This window comes from Sinohyriopsis cumingii, chromosome 17 (assembly GCF_028554795.1).
Source record: "Sinohyriopsis cumingii isolate HCF-2022 chromosome 17, ASM2855479v2, whole genome shotgun sequence".
Classification (NCBI taxonomy): domain Eukaryota; kingdom Metazoa; phylum Mollusca; class Bivalvia; order Unionida; family Unionidae; genus Sinohyriopsis; species Sinohyriopsis cumingii.
In genome coordinates, this window is record NC_142977.1 from 121,182,764 (window position 1) to 121,198,373 (window position 15,610).

General features: G+C 36.5%; 1 protein-coding gene and 1 pseudogene across 1 annotated transcript; both read left to right on the forward strand.

The window, feature by feature from the left end:
- Window positions 1-414: 414 nt before the first annotated feature.
- Window positions 415-1,758, forward strand: LOC149779775 (general transcription factor II-I repeat domain-containing protein 2 pseudogene; annotated as a pseudogene).
- Window positions 1,759-12,273: 10,515 nt separating this feature from the next.
- On the forward strand, window positions 12,274-13,702 carry LOC149779776 (cholecystokinin receptor type A-like). The gene has a single exon (XM_089938463.1). It carries the CDS (start codon window positions 12,274-12,276, stop codon window positions 13,477-13,479), a length of 1,206 nt encoding a protein of 401 aa, XP_089794589.1. The 3' UTR covers window positions 13,480-13,702.
- The last annotated feature ends 1,908 nt before the right edge of the window (window positions 13,703-15,610 follow it).

Here is a 15,610-nt window from a genome sequence, read left to right on the forward strand (position 1 = left end):
CACGGCAAGATTTCATACGGCCCGCAGCTTCGGTCATATAATGTATTATTTATGGCCCTCTAGCACGCGAACCCTTCTCCGCTCATTTCTGCCATGGCGACCGAAAAGAAAAAGAGGAAGGTTGACAGTGAGGGCCGCCGCTTTCAGTAGAGATGGGAATTACAGTACTTTTTCACTGAAAATCGAGGCAATTGTGTTTGTCTCGTTTGCAACGAGACGGTTGCCTTGTTTAAGGATGTCAACGTAAAGATACACTACCAGACTAAACATACTAACACATACGACAAGCTAACAGGGAGTGACCGCGCTGAAAAAGTGAAGCAACTCCAAGCTGCTCTGGCATCACAACAGCGACTCTTCACGCGGGCCTGTGAGTCAAAGGAAAATATCATCAAAGCAAGCTACGAACTGGCCATGTTAATAGCTAAACATGGCAAATCATTTACAGAAGGTACATTCATCAAAGACTGTGTCATGAAAATGGTGGAGAACATTTGCCCCGAGAAGAAGCAAGAATTTATGAATGTGGCACGTAACACTGTGGCACGGAGAGTTGATGACATATCGTCATATATTCAGAGACATCTGAGGGACAGGGGAGTGACTTTTGATTATTTCTCATTAGCCTGCGATGAAAGCACCGATGCTTCTGACACTGCACAGCTCTTGATTTTTTTAAGAGGAGTTGACGACAACATGAACGTAATAGAGGAGCTGCTTGACCTCCAAAGCCCTAAAGACCAAACCAGAGGAACAAATTTATTCGTTTCTGTTTGTGATGCTGTTGATGAAATGAAACTACCGTGGAGTAAAGTTTCTGGGATCATTACCGATGGTGCGCCTGCCATGGCTGGTGAGCGAAGTGGATTGTCCACACTGATCTGCAATAAAGTCAGCGAAGAAGGAGGTAACGCTATTAAACTACACTGTATAATTCATCAGCAGGATCTCTGCGCCAAACATCTCAAATCTGATCATGTTATGAAACCAGTGGTAAAGGCAATCAGTTCTATTCGCTCTAAAGCTCTACACCACCGACAGTTTCAGCAGTTCTTGCTTGACATCCAAGCTGAATACGGAGACGTAATATATCACAACGATGTGAGGTGGCTAAGTCGGGGGTCCGCAATGCAGCGATTTTTCTCTCTCAGAGAAGAAATAAGACGTTTTTTGTGTGAAAAGGGGCAACCGATGCATGAATTGTCCGATCCTGTAAGGCTGGCAGCTTTGTCTTTTTTGGCTGACATAACGAAGCATCTGAATGGGCTGAGTGTTAATCTTCAAAGACGAGATGTAGTGGTGAACCAGCTATACGCTCACGTCAAGGCCTTTGGAACGAAGCTACAACTTTTCCAAAGACACTTGTCCCAAACAGAGCCCTGCACCGCGCACTTCCCAGCTTTGAAAGAGGTAATTGACAGTTTCCCACAGGACAATATCGGTGTGCAAATGAAGAGTTATGCAACAGCTATCGCATCTCATTCTGTGGAATTCAACAAACGCTTTCAGGATTTTGCAGTTATTGAAAAGGACGTGTTGCTTTTCTCTTCTCCCTTCTCCGTGGACCCTGATGATGCTCCTCCACAGCTTCAGCTGGAGCTCACTGAGCTGCAGTGTGATGATGAGTGGCGCGCCAAACACCAGCAGCTTTCTCTTGTTGACTTTTACGGGCAGCTGGATAAAGGCAGATTTCCAGAAATGCGAACATTTGCTAAGAAAATGCTGAGCTTATTCGGCTCCACATATTTGTGTGAGTAGACATTATCTGTCATGAACTTAAATAAGAACCGATTGAGGTCAAAACTAAGTGACTCCCACTTACGTGACATTTTACGCGTCTCAACCACTGCCCTTGAACCAGACATGGCCTCTTTAGTGAAATCCAGATCTCAGTATCACCCTTTTCATTAGTGTCAGCGAGTTATCGGTTTCTTGATCGATCTGAAATTGAGTGTTTTGAACGGTAACATCTGTCACTATTAACAATGAAAAACCAAAAGCACACTTATGCACTTGGACTTAAGGCACTTATTTTATTAAACTCTTGAATAAGATTTGGTTATAACTGTTGATGTTATGTACCTGTATATGTGGCACAAACTATTATTTTCTGAAAAATCTTTTAAAAGACAAAAGCAAAATTCACTTGTTTTAAACTTTAATGATAACCGAAAACTTTGCATTAGTTATAACTCGTGTTTAAAATGACGATGAGGCAAAGATATGCATCTAACTCATGGAAATTTAAGGTTTTTACATGCAGTTCAATGTTATCTGACTCTCCAGATATGAATGAAAGGCAGAATTGTGTTTTTAGAGTTGTTCATGTCTGCCTGAGTGGCTTATATTTAGTTACATTGCCATTTGAAAAATAAAGATAATTGTGACAATGAAAATTGTTTTATTTATTTATTGTTTATTTGTTTTTTATTTATTTATTATTTATTGTTCTATAACAGTGTGTATTGCATGTAACTTTTGTGGATAAAAAAAAAAAACATCAGAAGGAACTATTGGCCCTTGGGCATCTTAACTTTCTCAAATCTGTCCTTCTTTGCAAAAAGTTTGGACACCCCTGGCAGTGTGATGTATTTAAGGTTTTGTTGTTGTTGCTATTGTTGTTAAACATACTATAATGGTCTAAAAGTTGATTATTATTAATTAAATATGAAAATGTCCCAAGGCCTCTCTCTCTCTCTCTCTCTCTCTCTCTTCGTAGTAAGATACGGGTTAAAATCTTTGAAATGACGAGCGTTGAGAACTTCCGTTTGTGTCATCCCAGGACGTCTCTGGACTTTTGAATGATTGTAAAAGTTATGTCAAACTAACAAAAGGATGAGAGAGAGAGAGAGAGAGAGAGAGAGAGAGAGAGAGAATAACGACTTAGATCAACTGTTAATATATTAAAATATTTTAATTACACCTTGTTGGTTCGTCATTTCGTTTAGTTTATATTCCACATTAATTTCCATGCTCCCATACGTAAATGGCTAACCTTTCATGTGAATGGCGTAGCTGACCAAGTATTTGTAGTGTTCTACTTTTATCATTAAAACCACCTGTCATGTTTAAATCATAAGTGTATATTATATTGATTTAATCAATGTCAAGAAAAATCGAAACTGAAAAAAGAAACCAATCAACTTATCAATGTGCAAAGGTGATTGTGAATAGCCACAAAAGGCACAGAACGACATTTTGTATAGACACACTTGGGGATGTGAGGAGTTCATTCACTCGGTCAGTACACAGTTGCCTGTAGTAAATCTTCACTCCGTTTGATGGGCAAATATATGTATTTGTATGTGATATAAACAAAATATATGTACAGTATCTACGCCGTATCAATGATATACCACTCGGTGTATAAATGTTTTGCAAAAAAAAAATCGGCAGGCCTCGTTTCCTTTTAATGAAAAATTTTGTACATCTCGTGGTATATCATTGATACAGCGTACATGTTATATATATATATATATATATATATATATATATATATATATATATATATATATATATATATATATATGGAGTATGCTCGTTTGGTTATAGCGCCCCGTTTTAAGGAATTCTTAGATTTTTGCGATTACTGCTTGATTATTGGAACTTGGCCCTGTGGATTTATTCCTTAGCCCGAAATAATTAGCCAATTACAAAACAAACGTCACGGAGTGAAGTGTTAGTGAGTGTCCATGATGCCATTGTTTACTTTTGGTGAATTCAGGTCAGAGCCGCATGAGTGTCCCTGTCGTTCCATAGTCCCTAGTGAAATCTAGTGGTGGATATTGGTTGTGTGACTGCAGGATCAGTATGTATGGTTGGAGACTGGTAAATTACGCAATGGAATAAGCATGAAGGGACTCGGCAGATGCCGTTTATATCGCTATGGTGGGAAATGTGAACAATTTTACAGGCAAAATGTGGCTCGAAACTATGAATGGACTGGTCTAAGGAGGCCTAGTAAAATCAGTTCCCTGTGTTAGGTGATAGTTGTATAATTTTACAGCGTGAACTGCTGACGGTACGGAAAATTGATGAAGAGAAACTATGCAGATGTGCAGTTGATAGACAATTGGAAAGTTGCGAGATCTGTGGTCTGGTATTGATTAGAGCAAAATTATTCATAGAATGGGCACGGTGGGCTTTCTAACAGAAGTTGTATAGAAGTCGTTGGATTTGGGTAGACTTATGATTTCTAGCGGAATCGCGCCAGGGTTGACACCGTTCGGTCAAAGCGAATACCCCTGGTTTGTTGTTGTTGTTGTTGTGTGGTTAAAGGCATTTTTTCAGCTCACGAAAGGCTATACATGGCGGACAGTATTAATGGTGGAGGAATAACCCGGGAGAACACCGGAAAGAACCACCGACCCACGACAAGCTTTCTGACATACCCACATTGGCCGAATCCGAGACTCGAACCCACGCAGACAGAGGTGAGATGGCAGTGATCCGTAACGGAGAACGCTTTAGACCACTCGGCCACTCGGTTCCCCCTCCGGTTTGTAGCAATCAATATATATATATATATATATATATATATATATATATATATATATATATATATATATATATATATATATATATATATATACATATATATATGGGGGGGGGGGCGCAGAATCCACGGCATTACCTTTTCAGTTGGTTTCATTTTTGGTTAAAGGACAATTTTTCGTACCTAATTGACCAAGAAATTTTGATTTAAAAATAAATCGTTATGAAGTGTCAGGTCGGAGTGAAATTGTAATATTTAAAGGTTGCATCATCATCTTGATGGACAACATAAGACTAATGGAAAATCTAGAAACTCTATATCAAATAGAGTGACGAAAACAAAATATGTATCAATTTTCATTTTAATGGAATTATTCAATGTTTATTCCCCTATCATTTATGTGAACACGTTCCTTCTAACTTCTTATAAATCTTAGAAAATATCTACAACGATTACATCACATAAATATCTACAACGATTAAAAATGTAGTAGTTGTTGTTGTTGTTTTGGGGGTTTAACGCCATTTCTTCAACGCACGATAGACTGTATATGCCGGCTTTAAGAAGCCAGAGAAAACCCGGTAAGAATCACCGACCCACGAAGATTAAAATAGTAGTCAGTCCAAAATAAAAAGAAAACATTTATGAAAACTTAAAATCGGCCTCATTATTTAGCATCCTTTTAGAGTTTTTTTCTTCCTCTTGTTCTTGTTCTTCTTGTTCTTATTTTTCTTCTTCTTATTATTATTTTTATTGATGTTGCTGTTGAGATTGCTGTTTGAAGGTGGTAATAATTATGTAAATGGTCATGGTACGTGAAGTTTTTCTCCCGCTGTTGTTGCTCTTACCCTTGTCATGTTTACATTGTAAGACTATTTAGTCGTTGTTGTTGCCATTGGTGTTCTTATTGTTGAGTTTTTTAGTTATCTCCTGATGGCAAGTACTGTAGTGTTTAATGCCAGTTTAATGACAGAGCCAAATGTATTTATTGACTGTGTGGTCACAGCAATGTAACAGTCAGAGGTAATCTGCCTGGATTTTTTAAATGGGAAACTACAAGGGAATTGGGCAAAATCTTTATCTTACGGGCTTTAGAAACTGTGTTCCAATGTGCAAAATATTGAAAAATAAAAGTCATTCTCGTTTGAAGAAGTAAATGAAAATTCAGCATCATTTTCAAGTTAAGAAATATCTTTGAACGAGTGAAATGCTGCTTGTATGTTTAAAAAAATAAAAGTTCACGTCTCATGTTGGAAATTCATTTTGGAATGATTTCAATGCTTCAGTATTCTGCCCTTGCCAGTCGTCAACGATACTTACCTACGAAACATTTTCAGTCCAGATAATTCTTTCCTGCTGCCTTTCTTTTCGTTGTGTTCACAAAGGTATGTAAAATCAGCCGATGAAAAGTAACTTAAAAGGTAAAAATCAAATTATATCAAAGCTACAGAATAGCACCACTGACTGATTGTTTTGCATGAAGAAAAGGAATATTGTCAAGTCGAAACTTTCTATGTTTTTTATGTTACAATTTCCATCCACTGTACTATTTTCACATTATATTACTTCTACCTCCTGATGGTATCCCACTGATGGAATCATATTTTGACCTATATGTATACTGGCTGATGAACATCGGAAATTGGAGATATTAAGATAATAACTGTTCAATGTTCAAACAAATAAAATCCATATTTCAGTTCGATTCATTATTTAATTCTAAAAGACATATATATGCTGAAAGAGTACACAATACAAATATAGTGTGCTGCCAATGGTAATTGCAATACATTAGCTGATATATAATGCAAGATTTATATAGGTCAAGATGTAACCTCACGATTATTGGCATTTATTTCTCTATGAACCGTGTGAACAATTTCCTAAAAAAGCATACATCTATAAATAAATTCATGCGTAATGCTAAACATAAACACTTCAAGTAAAGACACACACACTGTATGCCTTTAAAAGAAAGCAAAACTGCAACGATGTTTATCTCTGTATATCTATTTTATGTATTTATAATAATACATTTTCACCACTTCCAACAATCTTCTCTATACTCGACAACACAATCAATTTAAACTGACTCATCACCCTATACAATTATGCTATAGAATATTCACGGCAACCGTTAATAGCATTTGAACCTGTCCCTATGAATTTGGTACCTAAATAGTGATGAAGAGCGTCCCATGTGAACTAGATCCGAGTCCGACATCACTGCTGCTTGAGTGCTTCAGTTCAATATTGCCTTCACTAACCGATGTTATCAATACTTATCTCTCATCCGGGAACATTCCCTCATTATACAAGATGGCTGTTGTAGATCCACTGTTGAAGAAATCGACAATTGACCCTAACGATTTATTTAACTACCGCTCTGTTCCTAATCTCTCATTCCAGTCAAAAATCATAGGAAAAAGGTTGTTTAATCCCAACTTGTGTCTCCTCCGAATTTCAATAGTCTTTTTAGCTGTGTGCCGTCTGCATATCGCCCTCGCCATAGTACGGAAACTGCTCTTCTTTGAGTAATTAACGATCTTCTTTCCGCTTTGGATCGTGGAAATATTACAATCCCCACTCTCCTTGACTTGTCTGCGGCATTTGACAAAAAAGACCATGATATATTACTGCACCGTCTCCAGCTTGTATTTGGTATTCACGATACAGCCTAACTATCGTTCAAGTCCTGTTTAGTCAACACGGCACAAATTATGTCCGTAAATATAAATCATTCCAGCCTAGTTGATATATGTTTTGGTGTTCGACAAGGCTTTGTTCTCGACCCCGTTCTCTTCATTATGTAAACTCAGCCGATCTCAATTGTCATAAATCAACATCCGGTGTCTCATCATTTTTACGCTAATGTCATTCAAATATGCAAATCTCTAGCTGTCCAGCTGAAGTTGAGTCTACCATCCAAGGCGTAAACAGGAGCATTTCCGAAGTGACGTCGTGATGACATGTTACCAGCTGCAAATGAATGATAATAAAACTGAAAGCATCTGGATCACCACACAAAGACTTTCTAACTCACATCCTTTATCTCAAACAATAAATACCAGCAATAACAACATTAAGTTTGCACAGCCAGTACGAAACATAGGTGTCACTCTCATTACGCTCTCATTACATCAAAATGTAACGAACATGTGCAAGGCTGCATTTGCAACTTTTGTTTGTTTGATACTAAAATACTTATGCGTTTCTTTAATATTTTTAAGAATGGGCTATTGTAATTCACGTCTGTCTGGTACGTATCACTATCTGCGACAGAAAATTCAAAAAGTTAAAAACACGGCTACTCGCATCATCCTTAGAATACGGAGAACTTACATTTCCCCCTGCTCTGTTCACTATGGTACATTTCGCTGACTGGCTCCAGTCCAATATACCAATGAGGGTTAACCCATGTGTATACCCCGTCTAGAAGCTTACGCTCCTCTTCCGACAGTCGTATTCCCATTGTCCCCATTAATACAATGAAGTCATCCGACCGTCTACATGGAACAAATTACCCATAGCTCTTAGACACCAAAACACTGTGATCCCATTCCAATGTGCTCTTTAAACCCGCCTATTTCGACTACAACAACAGACTTAAAGACTTAATAATGTTTATTCCTTAATGAATGTTTTGTAATTTCATGGTGCTTGTTTTGTAATCTCGTCGTTGAATATATGTTGTTTAGGTTATAAATATTGTAAAGCGCTTAGAACTTCTAAAGATTAGGCATTATACTAAGTCATCATCATAATAATAATAATAATAAGAAGAAGAAGAATTATTATTATTATTATTATTATTCTCTTTCTAATAAAATGCATATATATCTCCATTCATCTATCTTCCCATCATTCTCTCTGCGTGTCTACTTAAGAAAGATGGAAATATAGTGATTTTGCTTTACCAGATGCAAGTATGAGGTATGGGATAGTGCCGCGGTAGCTTAGTTTGAGCGTCGGATTTCTTATCCGAGGGTCGCGGGTTCGAAGCCCTAATTCGGTGTGGGTTTTTTTTTAAAAAGGCGCTTAGCTCTCATTTGTATGGCATCCTATAGCCAAATATATATTTTAAAATACCGTTAATACTAACCAACCAACCAGCTAGCAAACAAAATATTGTTTTGCTTCTTTGATGAACTAAAACGCTTTTGTTGATAGTTCATTTGAAACTTGCAAACATATTTAATCCATATTCCTAAATCAAAAGGGTGAAATGGTAAAGAATAAATGGACATTAGAGTTTGAATACTCAACGAAAACATACCCGTGTATTTTGAAGAAGACCAGAAATATTGAATAGAGGCAAAGATTCTTATTACTAATCTCTTGAACTTTCCATATGGATTTTTATCAGGGTCATTTCCTAATACAAACAGGCATCCCACCTGCAACAAATGTTCTTATAAAACACAGAGGTTCTGCGGGAAGAACAGAAAATGTGTAATTAAGGCTTGTATTAAATATTTATGAAGGATGTATGCGACTCGAATAGGTACTTAAGACTAGGTCTAACTGATAGAGACATCAAGTCAATTCCACCTCTGTGTAACATTGACTAACTGATAGAGACAAAGACTAACGTCAAGACGCTTCCACCTACATGTAACATGGGCAAAGTTTTATATCATGCAAGATACACTTCACTGAGGGCAAAGACCGGATAAGCCTTTTTTAAAGCCACATTCTATGATTCAAATTAGTAATTGGAACCAATGCGTAGCACATGTCTCCTTTATATTTTGTTTGTTCAGAATAAAAACTCCAGTAAATTGATGTCTACTGATTAATTAACAAGAGTCACATGTTTACTGATGCATGAAGGAGTGAATGTGGATGCGTTTTATCAGTGGAAATCATTGAAATTGGTAATAATATAACTCGAACATAGTTGACCATTTGTTTCTCGTCATGTTTGTTTTGTTTGGAAATAGTTATTCATACACAGTTATTTTCAAAAGGTAATTACGTTTTCACTAACTAGTAAAGTTCATTAGTTAAATTTATTGCTATTTTAACTGCAGTCGAAGTTTATTTACATTAATATTATATGTACATCTTCAAGCAAATCCATATAAATTAAAACCTGTCAGTTATTCTTACCGGGGCTTTCCCCGGGTTCGTCCTCCACCAGTTATTCTGGCGGCCATATATAGCCTATCTTGCGCTGCGAAATGGCTTTAAACCACAAAACAACAACAAAAACAACAATCTTCCAGTGCTTAATGGACACGATGTGTTACATGGTGCATAGTAATTTACTGATGGTGTTCTGCATTCAGAGCATGACTATAGTTCGACATGGTTCACAGGTGTGGTATGAATTGCAACTAACATTCTACTTAAGTCTAGGCTACTGAACCCGTAATTCTCAGCAATTTAACACATTAATGCAATTGTAGAATGTAAAGGTAACTTTGTGTAACTATAGTGCCTTTGTAACATTTGTTTTGTTATATGCATAATCCTGAGATAGATCAAATTATGTACAACTTATAGTACAAGAAACTGAATAGGAAAACAATTTCTGAGAAAGTTCGTTGTGATTAAAAAGTCTTAGTTTCCGAGAAAGGACCTATGTCCATATGGTTATCTCGATAGATTAGACAAATTCAGTGAAACGATGGTACTTCCTTTAGACAAGTTTTCTCACGGGTTAACGATTTGAATATATATGATGACAATTAGCAGTATGTACATGATTTGATTATATATTTCAGACTTCATATATTTTGAATGATCGTGAATAATACGAGCAAAAGATACATGAAGTTGTGTGTCAGTTTTGTGGACTATTATTAAGTCTAATATTAGAGCTATCAGACAGATACTCTTCACTATATCAGAGCTCTAGAGCTAGCTCATGGTGTCACATCATAAATATCTGGTGTTGCATTTTGGGATAGTTTAGGGCATGTCATTAATAATGGAAAGCAGAGTTTATGGTCGTATTAGTAAGATACCACATAAATACACAAAAGCAAATAAATAATGTTAAAATGTGTCCAGATGCGAATAATTTATATTATGTAGTCATGACCCAATACATGGTAGTAATAACTCTAAACAGACAAACTGTATGAGTAGAAGGAAATCTGCTCGAAATACCTAATAACAGACAATATTGATACGAGATGTATCTTAGAAACAGATTGGCACATGCCAATACATCTCAAATAAAGGTCTACTATCTAGTATTGAAATAAGTTGTGCTATACGAATATGATTTATGTCCCTTGAAATGAAATTGGTTGATAATTCCAAGGATATTCAAGCATCAGTAACAAAGTTATTATGTACTTGAAAAACAAATAAATATTGTTCACTTTGGTACAGCAATAGGAAGATGGCTTGATGGGAGACCTTGTCTTTACATCAATAGGCAGATGGCTTGATGGGAGGCCTTGTCTTTAAAGCAATAGGCAGATGGCTTGACGGGAGACCTTGTCTTTAAAACAATAGGGAGATGGCTAGATGGGAGGCCTTGTCTTTAAAACAATAGGCAAATGGCTTGATGGAAGGCCTTGTTTTTACACCAATAGGCACATGGCTTGATGGAAGGCCTTGTCTTTACAGCAATAGGCACATGGCTTAATGGGAGACCTTGTCTTTAAAGCAATAGACAGATGGCATGATGGTTTTTAAATTAAGAAGTCAAACGTTTTCGTTGTCTTTGTTCAGCTTGGGCAGATTCTAGCCAAATAAATCCTTAGTGTTCAGATGTTATCGGCTTTTCAGAACTATCAATAGTATTCTACTTAGTTCTCTTTCTATACATGCTTTAAATTAGTCTGGTATTTTGCTCTTTTCCAGTGATATTTACCTTCGCATTGATCTTAACACTAATTTTGAGTCTTAACTCTCTGTGCCAAATGCAAATATTATTTCTTCTATGTAATTCACTCTTTGTATGTGCGTACCTTTGTGTGTGTTTTTAAATTTCATTATACCCTAATTAACACAACGATTTAGGTCTAAACATAAGGTAACTTTATTTTATTCTTGCGCCGTTTCGCAATTATTGTGCCATTATACTCGTTGTTTGTGCTCTCTATTTTCTTTCCGCCATTCAGGATAAAATTAACTTCTTTGCATCATTGCATGCTTACATGTACTCGTTGTCTATAAATAGGCTTTGATGCCTTAAAAGATGCTGAGCGAGCGATTTCTTAGTATTTGAATTATCATTAAACTTGGTCGGTATTCAATGCACACAAGCATCTGCAAAGATTTTGCTATAAATGTGTCACATAACACGTTCAGCACGTACCTTTCAGAACAAGGAAATTAACATTTACATTTAAATGGAATTTATATGAGATTATCAAACAATATTCGAATGAGTAACATTAATGTCCTTGTACTGTTCAGGGTAATTTTTCTACTTTCTAGTTTCAGTGTATAAGACAACTGATATTAGGAAGCAAAGTCATATGTAAATCACGTGTAATGATGTCGCAAATATTGTGTTACATAAAGCCCTCAGAACTTTAATTTTTTAATAATTTTATTACAAAACAGCGGATTTATATATTTACTTCACAGGAAATCAAGTGATATTGCCAATCAATGGTTGAGATGAATAACATGAATGTTCTTGTCTTGTTCAGGATACCTATTCTAGTTTCCAGTTTTGGTTTCGGAAAAAGACAATTTATTTTAGGAAACAAAACCATACAATGGCATTTCAGAGTAGTATGTATCTGTTACTTTGATAAGAGAAATATATTCAGTACGACAGAAAAATATAATCTCGTGCGAAAAAAATCATGAATGGAAACGATAGTGACGATGGAGGTAATGATCTGGATTTTCTGATTCGAAACATAAATAATGAAAAGGTCATGGAAAACATACCGGGCATTGTATTTATCAGTCTTTTGATGACTCTTGGAATTCCTGGAAATACCGTTGCTCTGTTCGTGTACTTGCGAAAATATAAGCCATCAACCTATAGGACATTTATCGTTTGTCTGGCGATAGTTGATCTGGCCACATGTTGTACATCAATGCCTTTCTTCATAGTAATTTTGAGATATCCCATAATATCCCCTAACGTAGAGATCTGCAAGGTGTTTCATTTTTTGACACATGCTCTATGCATGGGGTCTGGATTGATTCTGATAACTATTGCAGTGGACAGATATGGTAAAATATGTACCCCCCAGGGCACACAACTTTCAGAGAGCATATCCAGATATATTTGTGTTCTAGACTTACTAGCCGGATGTTTCTTGTCATGGCCTGTCGGTGTAATGTATGGGAACAGGACCTACGAAACTGGAGTTGATTACATCAATGGTACCGAATGTACTGTGTCCGACGATTTTGCACACACAAAATACCCAGCATATTTCAACATTTTTATACTTTCTGTAAATTTCGTAGCATTAATTGTTCTAGTCGTTATCTACTCTCTGATCAGAAAGCAAATACTGGAAATGAGGAAAACACGTTTCAGCATGAATCAGGCACACTCCTCGCAAGGCTACGTAGTTAAAGCACAAACGACCCAGTTTTCAAGTTCGGACTCAAATGAAAAGACAGTGGACGGAAATATCAACGATCGCGTCGAGACCAACACCTTGGCATTACCAGAAGGCAAAATAAGCAGTGAATATTTCGAACTCAGCAAGAAAGACTATAGTTCTTCTGGGTTATATGCTATTAAAAGACGAAATAAGAATAGACTACATAAAACAATCCTTGTTACTCGAGTTTTGTTCATCATCACAGTTGTATATTTCTGCAGCTTTCTTCCCCATTTCGCTCTTCGCATTACAGCTTTCCTTGATAAAACCTTTCTACCAAATTTATCGTTTGAAGGAACTGCGGCCTACCAGACTTTTAGATGGAGCTTCTTTATCAATAATATTGCCAATCCAATCATCTATGGATTCTGTGACAGGAGGTTTATGGAAGAGATCCGTGGATTTTGCAGGTCTCTTTCTGGCAGTTGTGTTGCTCGGAAATAATCAGTTGTACGTAGACGTATTGATATGTATGTGCTAACGACAGCTTTTGTCAATGGTGCATATGTTAAAATAGCATATGCACATACCAAAGAAGGCAAAATCATACGAAGCCAATCAAGGAACAAGGAAATCTGAATTTTAAATCTTTCAAGAAATAATGTTTCATGTTGTACAAGATCCCCAAATAACATTTGTTAGCGTGCAAATAAGCTATATACAAATACGTTTCATGCCTAAAGAGCCACTGGCAGCAATTTATAACAAAAATCTCATTTTGATTGGTAATATTTCATTGCTCTTGAAAGTTATAAACCTTGGTCCTTTTTATAGTAACTGAAGGTGACCTTTGAAGAAGTAAACTGCTAACATAACCTATGACCGGAACACGCTTAAAGAAACAACATAGCTATCGCATAGAATAGGGCATACCATATCTTTCACCTCTATCGATTCGATTGCATAAATATCTGCCAGTTTTAGCTCTCATATTATGAGCAGACACTAGGATTTTTGTTGAAACTAATATTTGCTTATCGTTTCAACAGTTTGAAATTATCTTTGACGCCGAAGTCAGTTTTAACTTATTTATATACAGTTTATTCTGTGTTGAATTGTTCTAGTCTGACGGAAGAGCATCTTTGAAACTTTCTTAAAATTGGAAGAACTTGAACCAATTACGGAATCGAGAAACAATCAAAATATCACCACAGCCAATCTGTGGTACACACGAAATGTTACAAATGGTGGTGTTGGTCTACAGGATCCTCCTCTATCTTCAGAGCATCAGTTCATTTTGACATGGTACATCGCTGTGGGATGAATTGTGACTAACATTCTACCTAAGTAGGCAACAGAAACCAGTATTTCAGCAAACGAACAGACTACTTGAATATTAGAATAGGATATATATAGAAGGTAACTTTGAATAACTATATTGCCTTGCAGGACAGGTTTTCATATTTGTACAATACTGAGATAAACCAAGTCATGTACATCTTATAAGACAACGAAAGCAGCAACATCCTGTAGCAACATCTTTAATACCTTTTATGGAGACTCATACAACTTTAGCAGGACGAGCTCTTATGAAAATGTTTTTACAGAAAATGAACATATATCTGTGTCGTCACTTTATAAATAAACGTGTATGTCAAATACTTAACCGTTTTATCAGATTGGCCTTGCCAGCATTTAACCATGGATCAGACGTTTTGTGTTTTTCGAATACAAATTATACTGAAGAAGTATATATGCAACTTTTCAAACCTTTATTTGAAGAAAAACTATGCAGAAATGATTTTGCAGTTGGGAACTTGGATGTTCACCCAAAGGTATAGAAACATTATTAATACTGTTTTAAGATTTCGAATTCTGATGTTACGAAATATATTTAAACTGAATAGTATGTTGCACAAATAAATTGATCATTTTCCAACCAAATAAATTATGGCTTCTTTTTCGACAATAATTATTATCATTCGGTTTTCATCACGTTTGGACCGCTCTGGTGGCCTAGTGGTCAGAGCGTATGCCTCGGATGCGGGAGGTCGCGGGTTCGAGCCCCGGCAGAGTCATACCAAAGACTTACAAAAATGGTACTAACAGCTGCCTCGCTTGGCATTCAGCATTAAGAGGTTAGTGTTAGGACTGGTCGTTCTGGTGTCAGGATAATGTGACTGGGTGGGACATCATGCTACATGTCTGCGACATGATGCCACAGTGCTAGACATCACTATAAACTGTCACACTGCAGACATCGTAGCGATATGACTGAAAAATTGTTAAAGCTACATTAAGCATCTAAATCGCACACACAGACACACTCATCACGTTTGGTTAAATCAAGGTTGAAGATACCATAAAACGTTCATTTATCTTTTCAGAAAAACTTACTGTTAATTGCGTACAGAATTGAAATTTAAGGTTGATTGATTTAACGAGAGATACAAAATACCAAACAATTGCAAGCATGTGTTTCCAACCCATTTCAGCTTCGAAATTTAGAGCTGCACTTACAAACCTGAGAGAGTCGCCACATCGACATTGAATTTAAACTGACGGATGTTGGATTTGAATATGTATACATAATTGGCATAGTAATCATTATGGAAACAGTGCTTCGTCTCCTGTC